Source organism: Halichoerus grypus, chromosome 11, assembly GCF_964656455.1.
Source record: "Halichoerus grypus chromosome 11, mHalGry1.hap1.1, whole genome shotgun sequence".
NCBI lineage: Eukaryota > Metazoa > Chordata > Mammalia > Carnivora > Phocidae > Halichoerus > Halichoerus grypus.
In genome coordinates, this window is record NC_135722.1 from 10,473,666 (window position 1) to 10,498,614 (window position 24,949).

General features: G+C 56.2%; 1 protein-coding gene across 1 annotated transcript; it reads right to left on the bottom strand.

Annotated features, from left to right (window-relative positions):
- Window positions 1-10,561: 10,561 nt before the first annotated feature.
- Window positions 10,562-23,404, bottom strand: MS4A10 (membrane spanning 4-domains A10). The gene is made up of 8 exons (XM_078059121.1): window positions 23,375-23,404; window positions 22,793-23,011; window positions 22,233-22,352; window positions 20,860-20,907; window positions 19,246-19,377; window positions 18,038-18,148; window positions 15,601-15,719; window positions 10,562-10,686 (listed from the first exon to the last, which is right to left on the bottom strand). The coding sequence occupies exons 1-7, from the start codon at window positions 23,402-23,404 to the stop codon at window positions 15,618-15,620; spliced, it is 762 nt and encodes a 253-aa protein (XP_077915247.1). The 3' UTR covers window positions 10,562-10,686; window positions 15,601-15,617.
- Between the last annotated feature and the right edge of the window lie 1,545 nt (window positions 23,405-24,949).

Consider the following 24,949-nt stretch of genomic DNA (forward strand, 5'->3'; position numbering starts at 1 on the left):
CCCAGGAACCTTGCCTTTCTTCTTGCTTGGGCTAAACCTATTGGGGTGGGGGCCCTTTTCCACCGCTCCCTTCCCCCCCCCACCCCACGTGCAGTGAAGCATCTGCAGCCTCTGGCTGACCACACCGCAGCCCAGCTACCTCACCCAGCCCTGCATGGGTGTGTGAAGCGGGGAGAGTGAGAGCTTCCACTGGAGCTCAGGACAGTTCCACATGCTGCGTCCTCACCCCCATTTCAGACTCAGACTCTTCCCCAAGGGCCCAGGGAGGGAGCAGAGTTCCCCGTAGCCCTCCCTGGCTCCACAGAAAGCCTGGCTCTGGCCGCCACCGGGCAGGGTCTCCGAGGTACTCACCAGCACTCCACCGGCCAGTAAGTACCAGTAAGTGGTGGGAAACTCCACGAACTTTGGGGTAGCAACCAGGATGCCTCCACCGCTGATCTGAAGCAAGCCAATAAGGATCTGCAGGGCCTGTGGGGCATGGGAGGTGAGCTAAAGCCCTGGTGGTCCCTGGAAGGGCTCTTTTAAGGACCCAAGTGGTGGGGCTGAGCAAATCTTTGTCCAGATGTCACAGCCCAAAGGGATCTTAGACAAACCTCCTCATCCACCTCCTGACTTGGCACTGGAGAGAATGAGTGCCTTGCCAAGATCACCCAGCCAGTTAGGGGCAGAGCCAGGGCCCCCCCATCCCCAGCTGGGCACCACTGGTTTGCAGAACTCTCGAAGCCTTGGGTTAGGACCATCTTGGGCATCCAGCCTGGTCCTCTTTCGTGAGAGATTATCAATTAATATGTGGGTTACCTCCCAGGTGCCAGGCTCCCAGTGTGCTAAGCACTCTATGCATCCAATCATGAAGCTGTCAGAAGCCCAGGAGGCTGGCACCCTCGTCACTGTGATGCAGACGGGAAGCGAGTCCCTAGCCTGAGGTCTCCAAGCTGGACTCTGAGCTTGTGTGTGCCCAAGCACAAGGTCTGTGCTCCTTGCTCGCTATGTGTGACATCTGTGTAAGCATCCTGGTGGTTTCAACCTCGCCTTCCAGAATGCTGGGTTGACTCAGCCTAGGCTGATTGCCCCAAATTTGTGGTCATTTGTTCCAAGCTGTGACCGGCCCCCTCCGAGGCTTCTTTGACCCTGAGAGCAGCACTGTGACCTTGCCTTCCGACATGCTGCATCTCTGAGTATCACCCAAGAGGGGTAGCTTCTTCCAGGCTCCCTCTGCTTGCTCTATCCTTCACCGCCCGTTGCAACAAGGTAAGTGAGCCCCCACTGGTGACCGCATGATTTGGGATTCAGCCATCGGGCTCAGCTGCTGCTCTGACATTCGTGCCCGACAGACACCCTCGGCTCACACTTGCTGACCACTGACCAAGACCCACTCAGGTGTGGTAGAGAGAGCCACAGACAGGTGTGGGACACAGAAAAGGAAAGTCAAGGGGAACCAGAGGGAAGCTGACTTCTTACCCCAGAGTGGCCTGAGGAGGATGTCACCCTGCTCACTCTGGGTTCAAGCAGCCACCCTCCAGGACGTGGTGGCAGCCCCAGTCTTTCCTATTTTTCCGAGCTGGAGCCCATGCAGGCACAACCCTGCAGATCTGTCTTGTTTTCCTGCTCCTTTAACTTTCTCACCAGAATAGGCCTTTGGCCCTATAAATCCTGCCCACTACATAGCTGCTAGGATTGGTGGTGGCTGTTTCGGGTCTACCCTGGAGGGAGGGTCTGTGGGGACTGAGTGGTCCACTTACTCCCAAGGTGGTTGGCTGTCCCCGGAAGAAGAGGTCCTCCCTGCTTAGGCGGGCAGTCTCCAGGGTCTGGGGCAGCAGGGAGGGCTCCTCTGGGCTCCGCCATGGCAGCCCTGGGGTCCCGGGGACAGGGGATATCGCTCGCTGCTGCTCCTGGCTTGTCACCACTGATGAGCCGGCTTCCGACGGCAGCTGGGCTCGGGGCTGGGCTGCCTCCAGCTTGCTGGAGGGAATTGGAGCTGGGGTCCTGGAGCCTGCCGGCTCAGACATCCTCGCCCCGGGCACCTGGGCACACACATAGGTCATCCGAGGATGAGGCAAAATATTCCCGAGCACATCCCCATTCCTGGGTCCCAGTTTCCCCAGCTGAAAAGCTTCATGGCCAGGAGAGGTCACTGGTAACACATGGGTGAATGTGTCATTTGTAGCAGTTGAAAGCAAAGGGCTACATGTCTGCAGAGAGCGATAGGTATGCATCTTAAACAGGGCTGAGTAGGAAATAAAAAGTCAGAAACAGAACGAGCCGTCACAATGCCGTCTGTGTAAATGAAATATTGCACTCGGAACAGTTCACAAACAAACACATTAAAACACACAGAAGTCACTGCGCGGGGCTGGGGGACGAGGGCGGGGACGCAGGTACGGGGGGGGGTGTGTGGCCCGGGAGTGACCACCCGCCCTGGGCTCACGCTTACCAGCAAGCAGTCACAGTTTGACAAGCCCAATCTCCATTTCGCTTTCGGGAGACAGAACTAGCTTGCCTGGATCACACGGTTAATAAAGACCAGAGCTGGCCTCCGAATCAGGCCAGCTGGCTACAGGCCCTGAGCTTTTCCTGCTTTAGGGCACCCCTCCCATCCCCTGCTACCCCTGGCCCTTACCTTCCTGCTCGGCCAGGCTAGTTAATAACACCACCAACTCCACAGTTCACACCTGTGTCTACAGCTCGTGAACCACTTATCCAGGTAGGTTCCCCTGCTTAATTACTAAGCATCCCCTGAGTTGTGTAGGGCTGGGAGTACCACATCCACTTTGCTCAGGTCAGACGGACGTAAATAGGGGGGTCTACCCGTGCCTTCTGAGCCCCCACATCCTGTGTTCAGTCTACTGCCTCATGCTGCCTCCCTTAGCAAAAATGGGAGACATTATAAAAAAAAAACAACAGAAACCCAGAACACCTCAAATTATGAGTGAGCTCAGGAACAGAGAGCTGGGAGGCCCCTGGAGTCTGAGAACTGCAGCTCTGAGCATTTACCTGACCGTGGGGCCCTCCATCAGCAGCCGGGGTGCCTCCTCACCTCCCCCCGGCCCACCATGGCCCCTTCTCTGCCCCAGCCTGCAGCCTCCCAGTGCCTGGCCCCGGCTCAAGCCACCTTGACAACCTGCTACCTTTTTCCTGCTCCCATGAGATGCTGCCCAGTCTTGATCGATCACAACAATCAGCTGGGTGCTTGCTAAAAATCACCGACACCGGGGCCTCACGGCTGGCCTGGCCTCCCCAGTCAGCCTCTCCTGGGGAGGTGCCTGGGAATCCCAGCCTTGAGTTACGTCCTCCTCCCACAGGTGATCCCTCCACTCAGGCCAGTTTGCAGAATGCAGGCCCATCCATCCCTCCCTCCGGGCCTCTGGCCCCCCGCTGCATTGCTGTGGACCAGTGAGGTCTCCTGGCCATGAGCTTCTGCACTGATGTCTCAACTCCCACATCTGAGCCAGTCAGCTGGCCTCTCTGCTTCCTCACCTCGGAAATGGAGGGCAATATCTGTCCCAGAGGATCCGGTAAGGTGAACTGTCACGCTAAGCGCAAAGCGCCTAGCAGTTTCCAGCTGCATGGGTGTTAGCTTCTTCTTCCTGCCAGATGCAAAGTTTTAAGCCTTTGTGAGGCTTGAAAGTGTCATCAGCCCTTGGGTCCCGTAGACCTGCCTCAGAGGGCCTCCCAGATGCCCATCTGCCTTCCGTGGAAATGGCTGCATCCCCCATAAAAGCCTGTGAGTTTCCTTTTATAAACGGGTCTCTGCCGATCACCTGCCAGCCTCATGTCTGCTCAAGGCCATGTCAGGACCTCAGCAGGTGATGGTCAGGCCGGCATCCCCACCCTCCGCCTGCTGGAGGCGTCCAGAGCCCCAAGTTCATGGTCTCACCAAGCGCATTGCAAACACCACCATTGCCCCTCAAAGGTCAACCCCTGTTCCATTTCCTTCACTTGCTGCCACCCTCACTCTTTCTGGGTCTTTTTTTGGGGGAGAGGGGTGGGGTTATTTTGCTAGACTTTCTTCACCACCTCTGTGGGCCATGACCATGGAGGAGCTGAGGGCGCTGCCAGAGTGGGGAGGTGTGGGAGCCGGCAGAAGGGAACACACCGCGAGTTCAATGGGAGTTGGCGGGTGACAGCAGAAGGAGCACTGTTGGGAGTAGGGGAGACCTGGCTTCTTCTTCGACTAAAGGTACTGACTTCCTGTGTGACTTTGGCAAGACCCTTCCCCTCGTGGGCCTCAGTTTCCTCATCTGGAAAATGGAGATGTTGGACCGGATAATGAGGCCCAAGGCCACTTCCAATTCTGACAGTCTTAAGTATACATTCCTAGTGTAATTGTTATTGACACAGGAGAAAATGTCCATTGTCCGGGTGTGTGTGACTTCCGTGTCGAATGTTTCCTTTTTTTTTTTTTAAGATTTATTTATTTATTTTAGAGAGAGCATGTGAGCCAGGGGAGGGGCAGAGGGAGAGGGAGAGAGAAGCAGACTCCCCGCTGAGTGCAGAGTCGACGCAGGGCCCGATCTCATGACCCCGAGATCATGACCTGAGCCGAAATCAAGGGTCAGCTGCTCAACCGACTACACCACCCAGATGCTCCATGTCTGAGGTCCTGCCAGGACTCTGCCAATATTTCCACAGAATATAAGTGCCATACGCTGAATGTATGTGTCTCCCCAAAATTCACGTGTTGAAACCTGACCCCCCATGTGATGGTATTTGGAAGTGGGGCCTTTGGGAGGTGCTCTGCTCTCACAAATGGGATTAATGCCCTTATGAAAGAGGCCCCAGCAAGCTCCCTCACTCCTTCTGTCATGTGAGGACACAGCAAGAAGACAGTCTATGAACCAGAAAGAGGGCTCTTACCAGACATTGAACTGGCCAGCCCCTTGATCTTGGACTTCCAGCCTCCAGAACGGGGAGAAATACATGTTTGTAGGTTAAGCCACTCAATCTATGGTATTTCTGTTGTAGCAGCCCAACTAAGATATAAGCTTTCAGCAGGACTGGGGCTCAGCTAAGTTAATCAGTGAGCGTTCTAAAAGCCACACTGGAATTCCAATAAATATGCTCCCTTGTGACCAGGAATGTAGCCCCTCTGATGCTTGGCTTCCTCATCTGTGTGCAGGGAGGATATCCTCCTGCCCGGGCCCTGTGGGTGCTGAATCAGATCCTGCCGGCTCTGCTCTGCCCATCCAAGTTGGGGAGGGGATCCGAGCCAAACCCCAGCCACACAGCTGTTTCCTCCATCAGGCTTCCCCAGACACCAGCCGAGAGGAGGACAAAGTTAGCAGATGTCGCTTTAATTCCAACATATTTATCAAGTGCCAGAGATACAAAGTTGGAAAAATCCCAATAGGTCCCAGTCTAGCAGAGTTAACACCTCAGGAACAGCAACTGCCCAGATTCAGTTTAAAAACGAAGAGATTGGGCAATCTTCTTAGAAAATCATTGACCCCCAAAGGTGATTAATAAATAGGGTAGAGGACCCAGGAGGATCTCAGGGCAGGAGAAGGTACCCTGTGAGTGCCACGTGTCCGTTATGAGGAAAGGGACAAAGATGGAGTGTTTCAGGAACTCAAGGGATGCTGACAAAGGTTCACAGAGAATAGGCGTTTGCTGGGATTTCCTTCCTGTGCTATCTCTGGAAGACACACGGAGAGATAAGCCCCAGTGTCTGGTCCTCAGGAGCTTGTTGGGGGATCAATAATGAGTTCAAGTCCAATAATGAAGTTCAAGTCAGCTCTGCCGCTAACATGCTGTGGGTTAATCCCTTCCCTGGGTCTCAGTTTCCCGTTTGTAAAATAACGGGTTTGGGCTGGAATGATTAGCATTGTCAGAGTTCTGTGTGATGCTGTCAGCCCTGTGCCCATTTCTGGGGCGCCAAGGAGCTCCCTGGCTCATGCTACCACAGAGAGAAGAATAATGATCTTACTGCACGTGCAACTGCAGATGCCCAGGGAGCAGGGAGGCTGGCCAGGTTGCTGCAGTGCTCCCAGGGGATGGGTGCCAAGGAAGGGGAGCAGAGAGTTCCCAGGGGAGCCAAGACACCAGTTTGGAAATTCAGCAACTCTGCCAACAAGGCTCCGTCACCCTCCGGGGCTTCTAATCGGTACCCAGACCGCAGCCGAGATTTGGTGAGAGCGGTGTCCCACTCTTGTGGTCTGGGTTCTTATACAGACAGTGACAGATATCCCACTCGAAGGAGCTTGCAGTCCAGCGGGCAAGATGCCCACAGACCAAGGGGCAAGCGTCTGTGGGCCTGGATGTAGCTCCCTGATTCATGGGCCTTACCTGACTAACAAGGTCTTAACCTAATTGTTTGCAAAGTAAGTGACTTTAGGAGGGAAACCTCGTTTCTTCTTGACTTACACTTTCTTTCTTCATTTATGCCACTTATTTGGCTCCTGAAGGGCTGTGAGTTTGAGACCCTTAAAAATGAACGGCCACCATGCGAGCCAGTGTGCAGTGGGGGACGAGGAGTGTGTGTGGGTTGGATGGGGGCAGGCTCCGTGGAGGAGTACGTGGGCCTGGGAGCTTTCCAGGCAGAAGAACCAGACAGCGCAGTGGCGACACAGGGCATTTTGGAGGGACACCAGATGTGGCCGGAGCGAGACAGTTTTGGAAAGGAGAGGAGGCTGGTGTGATTCTAACAGCCATGGCCGCAGAGACCTCCCCCAGGCTTTCCCCCTCTCCTCCAGAAAGCAGCCACTCCTCTGGGGCTGGTCAGCTGTCCTCTGGAATCACAGGTGACAGGGGCCCAGATCAATGTGGCTGCTGGGGAGCCCTCTGTTCCCTTCCTCCTCCGAGCCCCCTCAGCCATGTCCCCCTAGATGAGACAGAGGGTCTGGCCCTGGAACTGCTCTGAAGCAGTCTTTCCAGGATTTGGAATGGAAGCGAAAACATGGTGCAGAAAGCAAGCAGCAGAGGCCACAGGATGCAGAGCGGGGACGGGCCTGACCACAGGGAGGGCAGCAGGCTGGGGCTGGACGGCGTCGCTCTGCCCCATGCCCGCCAGATGGGGGCCTGGCGCAGCCCGCTCCCACTTGTGGGCCTCAGCCTCTCCTCTGCAGCACTGGAACGATGGGGATACTGGATGCAGGGCTCGCAGTCCTGACCCTGCACCTTGCTGTCTGAAGGCCACGGGCAGGGGCCAGGGCTTCCCCACGGCCAACACAGAGAGGGAGAGGCGGACAGGACCGCTTCTCATGCCAGGCGGACGGGGCAGGGTGACCTGCCGGAGAGACAGACTGTGCCTTTCTCCTCCATCCTCCAGACTGCAGCCTCATTCCTTCCTCCTCCTGGAAAGGACAGACACGTCTTCGGACAGGTCCAGAGAGAGGTCCAGGCTCTTCTCTCTGATGGAGTGAAGAGAGAACAGGGGCAGCAATAGCAACGTGGAGTTTTAAGCGCTGCCCTGAACATGCTTCCACACAGATCTCTGGGGGCAGGTTTGACCCATCAGATGGAGCCGTCTGAAGGGGGCTGGAGGAGGGAGGGAGGGGTGGGTGCCCGGCTAGGAAATTCCAGTGGCTCTTCCTAGGGGAGATGGTAGGTCTGGGGACAACGGAGGTGGTGTGAGGGTTCAGGGACGGTGGCCACCCAGGGAGAGATCCCCAGCACCCCAGCCTGCAGGGCAGTGGGGGAGAGGCTCGCGGGGCAAGTGCACCCCACACCGAGGGTGTGAGGGGCATCTCGGGGGTCGGCAGCATCTCGGTGGACACTTGGGCAGGAGCCACTATTCCAAGGATGAATCCCTGAACTTTCTACGTGACCCAGTGAAGCTGAGCAGAAACCCAGTCCTGACTGATACCCTCTTTCACTCTCAGTCAGATTTAACTCAAGACAAGTAAAAAAAAAAAAAAAAAAAAAGAATGTTTTACTAGCTGCAGGTTCACAACCTTCTGGGGAGCTTTCCCATGTGCAAGGAGCAGGGGGAGACCCAAGAAAGAGGCAGCCCACTCCAGGTTGGTGGGTGATAATTTTAACACCAGCAAAGAGAACTTACAGACGAGGCTTGCCTTGGGCGGCACACCCACCCTCCAGGTCTTAAAAGTTTATCAGGAGGCCCTAACTGGACTCGGTCGCATACACTGTGCAGGTGTTCTCAACATCACATCGCATCTCAAGGCTGTGGCCTTGGAACAGCTTCTGGGGGCAGGAAGGTCAAATGGAACCCATGTTCCAAGGACAGGGGCGGGGTGAGGAGCCTCCTCGTGCCGGGGTCCAGCTCCTGAGTCATTGGCGGTCATGTCTGTTTTGATCACATTCCCTAACGCTTGCCCACGATGCCCCTTTAAGTCCACGGGGGAGGGTCACGTGGGTCAGGGCAGGAACTTTCCCTGAAATCATTCCGAGGAAGTTACTGTATTTGAGTAGGCGCCCGCCAACACGGCTTGGGATGGAGAGGGGCGGCGACGGGGCAAGCACCCCCACGGGCACCCCCTCCCCCACATACACACACAAGACACTCAGACACACTCTTCCTGGGCCTTTTTTGCCCTCCTGCTGTTGCGGTCTTCAGCCCACAGCTGCTCTTGCGCCCCGCAAGTGCCCCACCCTCCTCCACGCACCCAGCGGCCCCCCTGTATTGCTCTTCTTTTCTCAGCTCTCTGCACTGTGTATGTCACCTTCCCGCGTCCCCACGTAGCTGCACGCTCCTACCTGTCCAGGTGGACTGGCCCCGGCTTTGCTGGCCAGTGGGGCCCCGCAGAGTGTCTGAGGTCTCCCCCCCTCAGGGCCACACGCAGCCTGACTCCGCTCTGCCTCAAGCCTGCTGCGCCCCCTTGGGCAGGTCACTTAGCCTCTCTGAGCAGGGCGGGACACTGACTGTGGGGAGGGTCCTGACCCGCCCTTGCAGGACTGAACAGGCAAGAAGCTCCCAGTTACCAACCTTGAAGCCTTGAGTGCCAGGCACAGGGGCTTCCACCTGGGCAGATGAGCCAGAGGCGTAATGGCTGGCTCCCACTGAGGCAGGGAATTCTCCAGACTTTGCATACGACGGTCTCAGAAAGATCTTCCCAGAACATAAATCAGTGGCTCCCTATGGCCTACGGCACGCTCTGGAAGCCCAGGCTTCATTCTAGCACGGTTTCCCAACCTTGGCCATAGTGGCCTCCGTGAGCAGACCCCTGGAGTGAGCCTCCACGGGATGGAACGTGCTGCCCCCTCAGTTGGCCTGTCTTGTATTATTGAACTTTTTGACCCCGTGACTAAGACTGTCTTAGTCTGCTCAGGCCGGGTGGCTCCCACAGCAAATATTTATCTCTCACGGCTCCGGAGGCTGGCAGTCCGAGGGCAGGGTGCCGGCGTGGTCAGGTTCTGGGGAGGGCCCCCTTCCTGGCCTGCCAGCGTCTGCTTCTCATCGAATCTTCACGTGGCCGGGAGCGAGCTCTCCCCTGCCTCTTCCAAGGACACCCGTCCCAGTCGCGAAGACCCTACTACCCTTGGGGCCTAATTTCCTTCCAAAGACCCCACCTCCTAACACCCCCACACTAAGGATCAGGGTTTCAACATAGGAATCTGGGGGTGCGTGGTGGGGGGGGGAGCATGGACATTCAGTCCGTAGCAATGATTTTTATCTTACCTGCTGACTGTGGATGCTGACCCCTGTGTGTGTGTTGGGGGGGTTTCTGGTATTTGGAAATTCCATTAGTAATTTCATAACTGCTTCCTGTTTCCCTTGTCACATGCCTTCGCCCGGGCTGTTCCTGCCACCAGGAGCACCCTTCCTCCCTCTGAGGCCCAGCGCAGACAGACAGACAGCCCGTCCTCCTGCAGCTCCCTAACTGCCCCGCCCCCCTGTTCCCAGGACACCCACCCTGCCGGTCCTGAGGTCACTGTGTGGTCCTGTGTTTACTCTCACTGCCCAGAGCCACCCCGCAGGAGGGCCTTTCCACCTCTGTTTCAAGTTCCCAGTTATTCGGACACCAATCTAGACGTTGCTGGGAGGTGTTTTGCCGATGTGATTGCACCCGTAATCGAGGGACTGTAAGTAAGGGAGGTGTTCCTGGACGGTCCGGACGGGCCCGATTCAGTCAGTGCAAGGCTTGAAGCACAGAAGTGAAGCTTCCCTCACGGGGAAGAAGCTCCAGCCGTGGAGGGCAGCTGCGGACGGCGCCGGGGAGCCCCAGCACGGCCTACCCACTGTGTGCCTGCCGGCCCAGCCCCCAAGCGCGGGAGCCAGTTCCTTGCAGTCAGTCTCCCGTGTGTCTCCCGCTGGTTCTGACTCTCTGGCTGAGAGCTGACAGGAACGGGTCCAGCTCCGTCCGGCAGGGGCCTGGCACACAGTAGGTCATTTGCTACAGAATGCATACGAGGCAGCAGGTGTGCTGGGAAGGCAGTGGGGAGGCAGGGAGGGAGTGGTGGCTACAGGAGGGAGGGGGGGAGAGCTGAGCAGGTGGCTAAAGGCTGTGGCCTGGGGAGAGCTCTGGTCAGCTAACCCTAGCCCTTCCCCGGGTCAGCGCTGGGCAGGCTTCGGGCCTCCACTAAGACAACCTCCAGAGGAGAGGACTGACTCCTTCTCTGCCTCCCCCTGTATTCCCGATCAGGTCCGCATCAGTCCTCACAGCACTTCCACCAGTTACACATTTATTGGTGGGACCCCGCTGGAGCCCGGCATCAGAGAGGTTGGGGCTGTGTTCTGGCTGCTCGTGGTGGTCTGCCTTCAGACACAGCACAGTGCGGATCCATCTTCACCTGCAAAGGAAGGAGGGAGGGAAGGATGAGCACAATGCTCTCGTGCCTTCATGAGCTGCCTTGAGCACAGGGAGTCCCTGGGGGGGTGTGGGAGGGAGGAAGGGAGTGGCTTTGAGGCTTCTCTTGATGCTCCCTGGGTAGGGATGGGGTTAGAGTTTGCAGGATTGTCCTGTAGCGCGGAGGACACTGTAGGTCGGGGGAATTTGCAGGGGGCGGGGGCGTTCAGTTGGGTGCAGACAGCTGCTGGCCTCATCCCCCAGGCTCCCAGGGAAGGAAGGGGAGCATGTCATGGGCAGTGGGCAACGGCGCCAGACCTGGGCTCCAGCCTCACCTCAGTCTAAGCCCTGCTGGATAACCTTTCATACACCTGGGCCTCAGTTTCTCCATCTGTCACATGAGGGCTTAGTGAGATCATCCATAATGATTCTTCTGGTACGAAAGTTCTGTGAGACCCGGAGGTAGAATCCCAGGTTCCAGGGCCCAAGTGAACTTTCAGCTCAACCATAGAGGGCAAACCTGCTTCTTTCTTGTCAACGGGGTGTGGTGAGCGGGTCCACTTGTCTGTCTTCCCAGACTTCAATCATGCAAGCTCTACCTTCACAGTTTGTATATATTTATCTGTGTTTTATGCCATTATTTATTTAATGGGTTTCTTTAAATGGACCTTCTTTTTAAAAAGTTTCTTTTTTTTCAATTCAGTGATTTTTAGCATATGCACAGAGTTGTGCAATGATCACTATGATTTTAGAGCATTCTCATCCCCGCTTGCATCCGGGCCCATCATTCCTTTGTTTTAACTCACACACGTGTCTTCTAAGCGTGCACTGTGTCACGACTGTAATTGGGAGGCCAGTGTCACTTGCTGTAAGTAGAAGACAGCCGACCCAGGACAAGGAGCAGCATGGTCAAGTTCTGGCCTGATGCCCGCTGAACGAGGCCCGCTATGTCTCGGTGGAGAGACATCAGCTCGCGTTAGAAAGGTGTTAAACATACGACAGTCCCAAATGGAGACTTTCTTCCTAAAGAAATGCAAGAGATTGATGGAGATTGAAGAGGAGTTACCTCCCCCTGCCCCCACACGCACTGATATAATTTATCGCCATGTTCTCACATCCTACACTGCTTCCTCCCCACATCTACGCTTCCGGGAGCATGGAGTCGATACTTTAACAACCGCAGTCTTCTCTGACCCTCACAACCACTCTGTGAGGGAGGAATGACCATTCCCATTCTACAGATGGGAAATGGAGGCTCGTTTCCACAATGAGTCAGAGGTACAGGACGTTCTTAGTCCAATGACCTTCCCATCCCCTGTGCATCTCTCTCCCCGCCCCCCCCCCCCACCGACCAGGACCCCTGGCTCTGGGTGTGCTCATTTCTCCGGAGCCCACTGCTCACAAGGCTGGACCCTCCCCAGGCTTGGCAGTAGTTGGTGGTGTCTTCACTGGGGACGGAAAGGCCTCACTATCTATGGGGACCCAGGGGACTGAGCACTCTGGTTTATTTGCCCCAAGGCCACCCACACAACCCTACTAAGCAGCAGCATCTTGAGGCCAGCTGTGGGCCGTGACCCCTTCCTCCTGTTGCCTCATTGTCGCAGAAACCCAGCGTGCTGGAGCTCACTGGGACCCCAAGGGTCATGGAGGCCAGTGTCCCCCAGCCCCTAAGCTCACGAATCCCTTTACAGGCTTGGTGACCATATGACTCCGGCAAGGTTTCCAGTTACTCTTCATTTGTGCATCCAGTTAGTATTTACTATATTTGAGATTTATATACTACACCTTCAACAATTACAGAAAGACTAATTTCAACATTTTCCTATTTAATAAGTGATGTGAACTGTTCTGTTTTTTTTTTTTTTTTAATTTTATTTATTTATTTGACAGAGAGAGAGATAGCGAGAGCAGGAACACCAGCAGGGGGAGTGGAAGAGAGAGAAGCAGGCTTCCTGCTGAGCAAGGAGCCCAATGCGGGGCTCGACTCCAGGACCCTGGGATCATGACCTGAACCGAAGGCAGATGCTTAACGACTGAGTCACCCAGGCGCCCCTGTTTTCTTTTCTTTTTTAAAAGATTTTATTTGTTTATTTGAGAGAGCGAGCGAGCGAGCAGGGGGAGGAGCAGAGGGAGAGGGACAAGCGGACTCTGTGCTGAGCATGGAGCCCGATGCGGGGCTCGATCCCACGACCCTGAGATCATGACCTGAGCCAAAATCGAGAATTGGACGCTTAACCGACTGAGCCACCCAGGCACCCCTGTTTTGTTTTCTTAAAAAAAAAAACACTGTAGGAAAAGGCTGGTATAAAGACTGACAGAAGCAGTGGTGAGCTGTGACAGTGACCCCCATGCCCGGGATTACTAACTGAGGGACAAGCGGGCCCTGGGGTCTGAGACGTGACGCAGTGAGAAGGCTCAAGCATGACTGCCGGGGAGTTCTCCCCAGCCTTCACCCTGCGTCGAACCAAGCCTCAGGGTTACTGCCAGGTGAGAGGAAAGAGGAAGATGGGGGGCAAGTGAAGGGCACCGGGAGGAAACAAGCAGACATTTCACAGAAAACTGTTCTTTTCATGAGGAAGAGGTGGGAGGATTGTTCTAGATTAAAAGAAAACAAAGAGATGTGACAATCAAATAAAATGCATGAAACTTGATTGGATCCAGATTAAACCTAAAGTACAGTAAAGGACATTTTTGGTCCCATGGGAAAAATTTGAATATGGACAGCATATTAGAATTATGGAATTATTTTTAATTTTCTTAGTGCGATAACACTTTTGTGATTATGTAGAATGACCATATTCTTGGAAAAAAATGCAGGTGGAAGAATATGGGGATGAAGGGTAATGGTATCTGTAACTTACTTTCAAATGGTTCTACAAAAAAAGCGAATATACGGATGTACGTGTGTGTATGTGCGTGCACACGAGGGGTACGGATGGAGAAAGAGGAAGCAAGTGTACAAACTTGACACTTATTTAATCACTGTACTATCCTTTTCATTGTTTGATTGATTATCCAAGCACTTCACCATCCTAGTACAGTGTCCTATTTTACAGATGAGGAAACTGAGACCCAGTGAGGCATGGGGCTGAGTCAAGGTCACCGAGTAAGTGATGACCAAGCTAGAATTTGCACCCAGGTCTCTAGACAGCCAAGCTGAAGTTCTTTTCTTCATGTCCCTTGTCCTAAACATTGTCCTAACCATTGGTCCCAAACATTTGCATGGCTCTTGGCTCCCTGAGGCCCCCCCCCCGAGCCCAGCGGCTTCTACTTTGCAGCCTGCAGAACCAGAAGCGGAGAAAAGAGGCTATGGACAAGCCAGTGACCGAAACCAGAGGTGACAGCCAGGAGTGGCAACAAGGGAGGTGACAATAGGGGAATTCAGACAACCTTGAACCCTGGGAATATTCAGAGTGCCCTTGATCAGGAGGGCATCTCTACACATAGGGTTTGTCGAAGGCTGCTGGTCCGTACAACCATGAACCTGGGCTACCACGCGGCAAACAGCCTGTCTGGGAGGACGGGGTGCCCATGAGCTCTGAGGGCTGACTCTGCCATGAGCACCGTGTGGTCCCCTCGGACGGACTAGTCTCATCTGAGCAGTGAGTGCACAGCTCCCGCAGAGCAGGGCCCATCCTATAACCATTTCGGGTGCTGTCAGGAGGCAGCATTTCAGTTTGGAGTGAGAATGCTCAGGTCCCAATCCTGGTTCCTTACCAGCTGTGTGCCTTGGGGCAGCTTGCTTAACTTCTCTGAGCCTGCGTGAAAGGGGGATAGTAACTGAACCTACATCACAGACGGATGGGACCAGCCTTGGCCCAGAGTCAGGAGCCCAATAAAGAATCACAGAGTGAGTGGGAAGAGAGTCCGGGCAGAGGAAGGGCAAGCGGATGGCTCAGCGGCAGGGGTGTGATTGCAGCATCTGTAGAACCTCAAGGAAGCCAGGGTGTCTGGAGCAGATGACGGAGAGATGGAGAAGCTGTAGCTGACATTACAGCAGTGGGCAGCAAGTTAGTTTTGTTTTCACCGTGTTTACATTATTTTTGTGCTTAGCTTCCTTTTACGGAGAGTTATTGGCTTCCTGTTTATTGCAGATACAAAGTACCCCTCCCAAATGATACATTGTGAAAGAAAAACCCATTTATGGAAACACAGGAGGAATGAAGCCCAGTCCACAAATAACGGAAACCCCAGACTGTCCTGGGACCACTACGTTCGGGAACGGAGAAAGGCGGCTCTCCCTCACTTGACTTACTTGGCGAGAGCTGGTGTGGACCCCGAGCCTGCAGGTTCACAACGGAAATCCTGAACTTGACTCCTATCTCAGAGCTTTCCAGGGGGGTTGCGGGGGCGATGGCCTCATCCACCCGCTCCCTCATGGTACAGATGGAGACACTGAGGCCCAGGGAGGCCGGGAGATGCATTCACAGTTTGCTGGGAAGAACTGGTCCCAGTTTCCATCTGACTCAACGCCCCTGCCATCCCCCCACCCGAATCCAGGGATTTGGACCCAGACTGCACCCTGACTCACCCCACAGCCCCCCAGGGACACGCTCCCCGTGTGTCCCAACAGTACTGGAGAAAGCAGACCGGGAGGGGAGAGGGCGTGGAGTGGGGGCCACGGTCTGCTCCCGGGTGGGTGGGACCGGCCGTGCTCTGGCCCAGCTGACGCAGCCCAGGCCAGCCACTCGGGTGCTGAAGTGTCATGGAGGGGCTGGGGGCCCAGAGGGGTCCCTCCTGTGCCTGAGGGGATGGGGACCGTCCCCACCTTGGCCACCAGCTCAGGGCAGACCGTTCTAGCAACGGCACCATTTGCCCCTTTATTGCAGCCGCCCTCTCGGAACTGGTCCATGTCTGTGCGGGAAGAAGGGACCGGGGGGTGAACTCCGATGGTTTGGGGAGCCCAGGGCCTCCGTACCTCTGCTTTTGCTCGTCTTATATGCCACCTAAAGTCACATCCTCATAGGATGGTGGAGGACTCATCGGCCGCCGCCTGAACTCCACCGGTGTGTCAGGAACAAGGGACAAGTCGTCTTTCTGCAAAAAAGGAGCCACCGTCCCTCTGCTCACATTCATGCGGTGAGTGGCCATTTACAAAGCACTGCCCACTGGCTCCCTTGTGGACGTGTCAAGGTTCCCATGGAGATGGGGACCCCGAGGCTCGGGGAGGGGCTTTCAGAAGGCTGCTCTGGGCCTCTCTCTCGCTCCCTGTCCCTGAGGAGGGAGTGGGGAGAGGTCTGCTGGGAGACAGTGGACCGACCCTCATTCTGGGCCTGCTACCAGTGTGCAGGGGACCTTGGGCAAGTCACTCCCCCTGTCGGCTTCCCTGTCGGGGCTGGGCCAGGGGCCCTCCTAGCCAGAGCACACTCTAGGGGTGTGCTCCCAGTGTCCCCAGGGACTGCTGTCCTGTCCTCATCCCTGGTTTATGACAAGGCTGCGGCAAAGCCCATCCCTGGCCCTGTTTTCTCAGACAGAAGGGGACACAGAGGCCTTTGGGGGAGGCGCGGCTTGGCCCCTCCCTGCTCATGTGACTGTGGGGTGTCACGTAACCCTGCTGAGCCTCATTTTTCCTCCAAAAATGGGAAAGCAGAACCTGCCTCCCTGCATCCCAGAGTGGCTGGGAGGTGCCAGGAGGTCTGAACCAGGGCGGTATGGCCTCCAGGGACGTCTGTGTCCTCGTCCCCCACCCTGTGCATATGTCAGGCCACATGGCAAAGGCTGCTCATCAGGTGAAGGTTGAGATGGGCGATTTTCTTGGCTTCTCTGGGTGGGCCCACGGACCCTCCCGTACGGCCTCCGGTGGGAGGGCAGCCCTGCCAGCAAGGCTCGACGATGGTAGCCGCGCAAGACCCACTCACACTGCCGGCGTCCAGAACCGTGAGACCACACGGCTGTGTCTTTTTTTTTTTTAAAGATTTTATCTATTTATTTGAGACAGAGAGAATGAGAGAGAGAGAGAGAGAGAGCACATGAGATGGGGGAGGGTCAGAGGGAGAAGCAGGCTCCCCGCCGAGCAGGGAGCCCGATGCGGGACTCGATCCAGGGACTCCAGGATCATGACCTGAGCCGAAGGCAGTCGCTTAACCAACTGAGCCACCCAGGCGCCCCGGCTGTGTCTTTTTAAGCTGTCAAATTGGCGATAATTTGTTGCCACGGCAACGGGACGCCCGCAGCGTTCAGCGCAGCAGATGGCAGTAAGTGGGAGCCAGTCTCGTTAATTCCTGCAGCAGGTAGGGGGCCTCAGTCTCCCCATCCTGAGCTGCGGGGTTGGCCTCAGGGACTCAAGGCCTCTCCCAGCTCTCTGACGTCTTACCAAGATTTCCTGCCAGGCAGCCGGGCCCTGACTAGGACAACCAGCTCGGGGCCACCACTCCTATTTGTGCCGTGTAATCGCTGTGGACAGACGGCACCCACTTGAAAACAATAGGAGAGTTGAACTCGCAGGATCACGGGGAATTTGGAGCCCGTGTTTTTATCTGTTCTCAAGTTCAGATTCTAATAGGAACTTTCCTCCTTTACAGAAGCGAGCCTAGAAAATCACGTCTGGTCAGGGTCACTGGTGTGGGGAGAGGCCAGTCTATTCCAAAATACATCTGGCCCCAGCCTGCCGTTCTGCCAACCCCACGGGCGGACCGGCCTGGCTGTGGGTTAGACACACCTCGGACCGAGTCCTGGATTTCCTTACGGGCTGACTGGCCTTGGGAAGGGACAGGACCTCTCTAAGCCTCAGTTTACTTATCTGTAGGATGGGGAAGTAGGTACCCACCTTGAAGGGCTATCGAGAAAATTAAGCTAAATCAAGATATGGGGGGGTGGTTTTTGGTTTTTTGTTTTTTTCAAGTTATATTTTTCTAAAGTGCTCAATAGCAGGAGTGCCCCATAAGCCTGAAATGCTCAGTCCCATATGACCCCCCTTGCTTGCTCCCTCCATAGCCAAGCCCCACAAAACGCCATAGCTCTCCTGGCCTTCCCTGTCCCGTCCCCAAGCCATTGTCTATGACCTTGCCTCTGCTGGAGGTCCCTTCTCCCATCCTGCCTGCAAGTACGAATCCTGCCTCGGGCATCCACCCATCTCCCTAGGAGAGCTCCCGGGGCCTCAGGGCCAGAGAGCAGGGGCTGTTCTGAGCTCCTGGGGCGTTTTCTCTTGGGTGGTCCTGAAATTTCCACCTTGAATCAGCCTTCCCGCCCCTGGCCCTTGTCTCCCCTACTGGACCCGCTCTGTGTGTGGCTCTGCTGAGTAAATGCTCAGCCACACGACAAAAGAGTGAGGGACTCGCTCCTCACCTGCCCCTGCCTGCCGCCTCCCCTTCCCGAGCCTCATGTCCCCACCCATCTCTCATCGCAGGAGGCCTCACCTCTGCAGACGAGCAGTCATCCAGGCACACTGTGACCATCGTGGAGCCCAGCAGGAAGAACTCCAGGACCGTGAAGCAGAGCAGGGCCAGCTCCAGCCTCTGGATGTGGATCTGGAGCGTGTGGGGGAGAGGGAGACAGGGCGAGGCCTCGCTGGGTATCTACACCCCTCAGGTGGGCACAGCAGGGGGCAGTGGGGGCTTCAGCTGCTGGTGTGCCCTGTGGAGGGCAGGGTGGGACTGGGCCCTTCTCAGTCGCTGCTCTACACCCCCCGCCTAGCACCCCTGGGTCCTCAGTGAGTATTTGCCTAACGTTGGAGGGCTGGAGAATCTTGTGGGTCTCTGGTGGAACTGCTGGTGGCCTTAAGTGTCGTCTCAGCCAGCCCCACTTAGATGGAGACACTGAGGCTCAGAGAAGAAGCATCTTTTATAGCTGGGGAGGAGCTGGGCTTAGGGCCACCATGTGGTGGGGACATCTCACACGGCACGGGCACTTGTAAGGGAGCATGTGTGTGTGCGTGCGTGCGTGTGCGTGTGTGTGAGTAGGCCTGCCTGTGTGCCCACATGTGTGTGTGCATGGTGGAGGCCGATAAGGAAGAGCCAACCACCATGGTCAGGAACCTGGCCCAGAGGCCTGCGGCCACCACGCAGAGTGTCCGGCCCACCTTCTGCTCCAGGGGCGCCGGGTTGTGCTGCAAAGGCATTGGGCTCGGAGTTGTAGGCCCAGCTTTGAGTCTTCACTGCACCCTTGACTTGCTGTGTGGCCTTGGTCTACTAATGTAGCCTCCCTGGACCTCAGTGTTCACGCCCTTAAAATGGGGGTAACAAAGTAGACTCGGCCCAGTCTGCAAGGCTGCTGTGAGGCTCCCCCATAATGGGGTCACTGGGGCTATGATATTTAAAGAGCCTTGACCAGGGAGTTGGCAGTTCTAGATCGTGGTCCTGAATTTGCTGCCAACTTGCTGCTCAACCTCAAACAGGCCCTTCTTCCTCTCTGGTCCTCAGTTTCCCTATCTATAAAAGTGGGACTGGACCCAATGACTCGAGGCCTCAGCCAGCTCCCTAACGCTGACCAGTGCCTCGGGAGGGACAGGGTGGGAACAGATTGCCCGGGGTTCCCAGCCCCTGTGCTCCAAAGAAACCTCCTCTTGGCCAAGCCCAGGGCCATACCTTCCTGGGAGTGAGAGGACCCTCGGGGCCGGGGTACTCACTGTGCTGTTGGGGTACGGTGTCCAGATCGGGAACTCAAAGGGGCTCTCCAGAAAGAGATCTTTGGCAATGACAAAGAGGCCAGCTAGCACGCAGAAGAAGCTGATGGCATGTGCTATCAGGCAAAGCGTCTTCTACAAGCAAAAGTAACAGTCACGATCGTTGTCCAAAAGTTAGAGACCCAGACCTGGGTCCTGTGTCTAGGCCTGCCAGGTGCTTGCTCTGTGACCTCAGGAAAGACTCTGCCTGTCTCTGGGCCTGAGGCTCCTCATTCGAGCATGACTTCCTGAGCTAGCTGACCACTGGGTTGGGGGGTGGCAAGCAGCTTTCACCTTCTATGGGACAGGACTGGGGGAACCAAAGGGCTGCCTCCCGATCCACAGACTTTGTACTAAAGAAGGATGCTCCCACCACTGTCTCCCTCTCAAAGCCGGTCTCAATCATCCTGGCATCAAATATGTTGCCTGGTCAGGGACTGGACCCCCAAATGGCCCCTCACCCATCCCCTTCCCTACAGGAAAGAGCAGGAGGAGTCCTGAAGGTGCCCCATCCTCACACACTCTGCCTCCTTCCCCACCCACCACGGCCTCCATTCATCACCATCTTGGGTTAAGCATTATTCTAAGAGCCTCTTACCAAGAGCAAACCCGTATAAATGGGGAAAGAGTCTGAACATATGGAACCTCCAACTTATTTTACCAGAGCAGACCTCTCTGCAGTAGGGCCTCCCTATGCTTGGGCGTAGGAAGGGAGAAGCTTCTGGTTCTGAAAGGGGCCCAGTCCAGGAGGAATGGGCAGGTCTTTGCCATGCATCTCCTGCCTCTGCTGGGCAAAGGGCACAACCCCATCCTGTTCTCTATGCCTCCTGAGAAGGCAGGGGACAGTCACAGCCCCGCCCAGCCAGAGGGGCACAAATGTGGACGCGGCCAGGCCTTCCGGGGCAGAGGGTGGGCTGAGGCCATGAAGTAGGAGGGGTAGGGATGGTCCTTCCATCGCCAACGTCCGTCTGGCCAGTCTTGCGTCAGTGTCTTCTCTGGGCCTACCCAGGCCACCCCGGGCCGCTCCAGCCCACCTGAGCCAGAGAGATGCTCGGACACCGGGTGGCCACACAGCTTAGTGTATGGGAGAGAGACAAGGAGACGGGTAAGCTGTGGGGACAAGCTTGGAGGACACAGAGGCCAGCCATGGCGGGTCAGAAAAGACCGCCAGGAGGACGGGGCGTGTTTGCTGAGTTTTGAAGAACGATCAGGAGTGAATCAAAGCCGGGAGAGAATGTGCATCCGGGAGTGGGCAAGGTGCTTGGGCCGGGGACAGCACAGTGCAGGGTCGTGTCCCTCAGAGATGAGAAGCACATGGAAACCCAGCTGTGGGCCCGGGCCTGCAGACCATGCCGACCTGCTGATGAGGACAGAACTGGGGCCCAGGAAGGGCAGGGGGTGAGGGGCAGACCTTGAGGACCTGGGGACCCTTCTGCTTGGATGCCCTCTGCTGTCCAGAAGACTCATGCCTGCTCCCAGCCAATCCTGGAGAACTGCCTCCCGAATCTCCACCACACACACACAGATGCTCTTCACAAGCTAACCCGGGCTTGGAGTGACCTCAGTGCTCCAACTTACCAGATAAGTCTTCGAAAGCAGCTCTATCAAGATCCCTGAAATGAGGAACTGCAGGCCAGATTTGAGACAGTCGTAAGAGAGGCCAGGGTTCCTTGAAACCCACAAGTTTGCTTTCTTCCGGCTACTCTCTAAGAAAACCCAAACCCCGGTGGCTGGCTGAATTTGCTGCCAACTTGCTGCTCAACCTCAAACAGGCCCTTCTTCCTCTCTGGTCCTCAGTTTCCCTATCTATAAAAGTGGGACTGGACCCAATGACTCGAGGCCTCAGCCAACTCCCTAACGCTGACCAGTGCCTCAGGGAGGGACAGGGTGGGAACAGATTGCCTGGGGTTCCCAGCCCCTGTGCCTGGGCTCCAAAGAAACCTCCTCTTGGCCAAGGAGTGGTGAACCACTCCTCCAACGAAGGAGCTCCCCCTGCCCACCACATGGCCCATCGCGGGGCTGCTCTGGCCATGCTGGTCTTCCTTGGGCGCACAAACCCCCACACTTGGGACTCAGCTGCGCCCTGCGCTCAGATGCCCTCCCGGCCCCTCCCTCGTCCCCCCATTTTGCTGGCCTAAACCATCCCTCTGGGGTCAGCTGCACTATCTTCTCCACTCCAACCCTTTCTCCATTCCTGAATCCTGCAGTTTGGAGGATATTAGCTCTTCATGCTGAGGTCCCTGGTGTATTTCTGCAATGATTCCTTCAACCGTTAGCTGAGTGGCTGCATGTGCCAGTCCCGGGGCCACAGGATGACTAGACACTGCATGTGGAGACAGTCCCATCACTGTGCATTCAAAGCTCGGAGAAGGGACAGTGGACTGAAGTGGCAGTGGGGAGGTCAGGACACCTGCCCGAGAGGGCACTGTGGGAGCTGGGACTCAGTGTGTATGCAGGACTCCGGGGAGGCGGGGGGACCCAGGGTTGGGGAGGATGCCTTGGGGAGCCTTCGGGAAACTGTGTGCTCTGGTGGCCGATGGCCTTGAGAGGACAGGAGCCATGCCTCACAGGCTTGTGTTCCTGCAGAGCCAGCCTGACAGAGCCTTAGGTACCAGGGACAGGTTCCTGGATCGGCAGGCAGCCTGGAAGTCTGCCCAGAAGCCTGAGGACAATGGAGCCGTCCCTGGCTCATGCTTGCCCTCCACCTGCTGGATGCACCTGCTGGATTAGAGGAGTGTGCAGAGAGGCCGGGAGTGCCCCCCTGGGATGCAGGCCCGAAGGGGCCTCGTGGGAAGCACTGAGGACACAGAAGCAGAGGCAGGGGGACTGGTGAAAGGGGCTTCCCTCCTAGTAGCTCATTCTGACCCACCTGCATCTGGCCCCAAATGCCAGGGTCCCCCAAGCCTGCCTGCTGACCCCCACATCCGGCCCATGTTTTGGCACCTACTCACAGAGGCAGCCCCCCAGAATGGATACCAAGACTTCAGCACCACCAGGTGAAGACTCTTGACCGTAGAGACCAGGCAACTCCCAAAGAGCAAGTACAGTAGAGCAATGACAACGTGGAAGGCCTGGGGGCCGGGAGGGAACAGGGAGCCACCGTTGGGGGCTGGGCGTCGGTGCCCTGAGCCAACTGGCCGAGCCGGCTCCACCTGGCCCCTTCCAAGGGATCCTGGTGGGTCTGCAAGGAAGGACTGGCTCCTCCGAAAGGTGATGGGAACCGAGTAATTTTCTCTCCCCCTGTGGTGGGGCCGGGGCCCCCTAGGAGTAGGTGTGGGGAGAGGGGGAGGGAAGGGGAGGGACTTCTGTTGAGGACTTCCTATAAGCGACACCAAACCAGTGCTGGTGCAGGTGTAGACAGCCTCTCCCACCCCTCCCGGCTTTTTCAATTCTAGCAGGAGTGTTAAGCAGGGCGACTGGAGGCTTTCTCATCTGCCTCCCCACTCAGGGCTCCCCAGTCCTCCAGGTCCCCGCCTACCCCCACCAGGGTCTCGGGAAATAGGCCACTCACGCCCAGCTTCTTGAGAAGGCTGCGTCTCTTCCTGGGCTGCTTCTGGTGCCAGGCCAGAGGCGGGAAGCCGGGCAGGCTCAGCTGCGGGGGCAGGCTCGTCTGGCCAAGCTGGGTGGGGCCGTGGGCCTGCCATGGTGGGAGCTCCCTCACTTCCGGTCTGGGAATCACTCTGGCTGCTCCATAGGCTTCTGCTGTCAGGACCCAGGCCAAGGACCTTGGCTGCAGGTGAAGCAGAGAGGCTGGGTCAGAACCCATCCCATTTCTGGGGCTTGTGCCTGGGTGAGACTCAGTGACTGTCGCCTCTGTTCTCTGAGCCAGGGCCTTCCGGAACAGGCTGCCTTGTCCAGTAACCCCTGAACTGGATTTGACCTAGAATAACCTGGCTCGTGGGCATGGGGAGAATCAGCCACTCGAGGCCTCTGTGGCATTGCAGGGACCTTGTTCCGTCTGGGGTAGAAAAAAGGGTCAGACAAACTTCCCAGCCATTGCGAGACAGAACACACCCAAACCGCCGATGATGGTGCCTCCCAGGTTTGGGCTGATGGGGAAGGGGAAGGAGGGAAACTTCTGTGGAGGACCTACTATGAGCCACCACTGAGCCAGGAAGTCCATATTTACCAATGAGTCAGCATTTACACGCATTCTCTCTGTTCTTGGCAGTGGGATAAGCATCTATGTGCATTATCTGATGTTATACTCCCCCAAACCTCTGAGGTAAATACTGTGCTTGCTTTCATTTTGCAGATGAGGCCCAGAGAGGTTAAGCCACTTAACCAAGGTCACACAGCCAGGAAATGACTGGGCTGGGACTCAAGCCTGGCAGACCGGCTCCAGAGTGTGTGGGCTTACGTCCCCTAGGCACTGCTGCCTCAGTGAATGAAAGGAGATGTTCTGGATGTTTTAACAGGCATGAGAAAGAGGCTAAGGGAAAACTTTGCAGGGGACTGAAAGCCCCACTTGCTGAGGGGCGTGGTCACTACGTCATACATTGAGCTGGGGCACATAGGGCTTGGGGGCTGCCTGGTGACTTAGTGAGTAAAGCTGATCTTTCCCAGGAGAACCGAGGTGGGATGGGGTTGGGAGGAAAGGGGAGCCAGTTTATGGAAATCGAGCAGGAAACAGTTCTCCATGGGGATGGGGTTAACGAGCGGAGTGAGTGGCTTGTTCTTACTCTTTCTGGTAAAAAGAAAGGGGGGCCACATTCCCTTCAATTTTAACTCCAATTCAGGAGGTCTTGTTTGAACACCCCATTTTGCAGTTTCCTGCATGGTGGTGGTGACAGTAACAGGGGGAAAGAGCTTCGGGAGCCTGGGTGGGACAGGCGGCCTGGATAATTAAATCCCAAATAGGGAGGAAAGGAAGGGACGGGGTCCAAGAGCCAAAGGGCCAGACAGGGGGCCTCATGGCTGGTAAGTATTGGCTCTGCACTAGGCTGACCTCCCTCAATCCCCGGGAAGTTGGCTCCATTCTGTAGAAGAGAACGTGGAGGCTCAGGGAGGTCCAGGGCCTGGACCAAAGTCACACAGCCGGAAAGATCCTGCGATTTGGGACTGTGTGAGGTCTGACAGGCTGCTGGGCCCTCTGATAAATGTCTCCACTGGCCTGTGGTGACAGTCCCGATTTAGTGGGAGGGAGGGAGGCTCCAGCAGCTGAGCCCAGAGACATGCTGATGCATGACTCTCTTTTCTGTGACCTGGCCCGGCTATGCTTGGAAGTCTGTCCTCTTAATTCCCAGCATCTCAGGGCCGCTCTGACATAGCCAGCGGGACTGATGGAGGCAGCTGGAGGCAGAGGCCTAACCAAGTGGCCACAGGCTGCAGCTAGACTTCTCTGGTACACCTGGGCGGACAGAGCATGGACCTGAGCCTGGACACCGCTGGGAAGCACAAAAAAAGGGAAGACTTGTTAGCAGAGGGGTCTTGGATGGAATAGGTTGCCCAGGGAGATAGTGAGCACTCGGCCACTGGAGGTGTGCCTCGTGCCTGGGCTTTCACTTTCCGGAATGTGACAGCCGGAAGCATTTAAATATCCAGCTGGGAGCTGTATTCAAGAATGCAGAGTAACCTTTCTCAAAGTGTGTTCCATGGAACACTGGTCCCAACAGATCAGCAACAGAAGGGTTCCATGGTCAAATAAGAATGGGAAACTCTGGATATC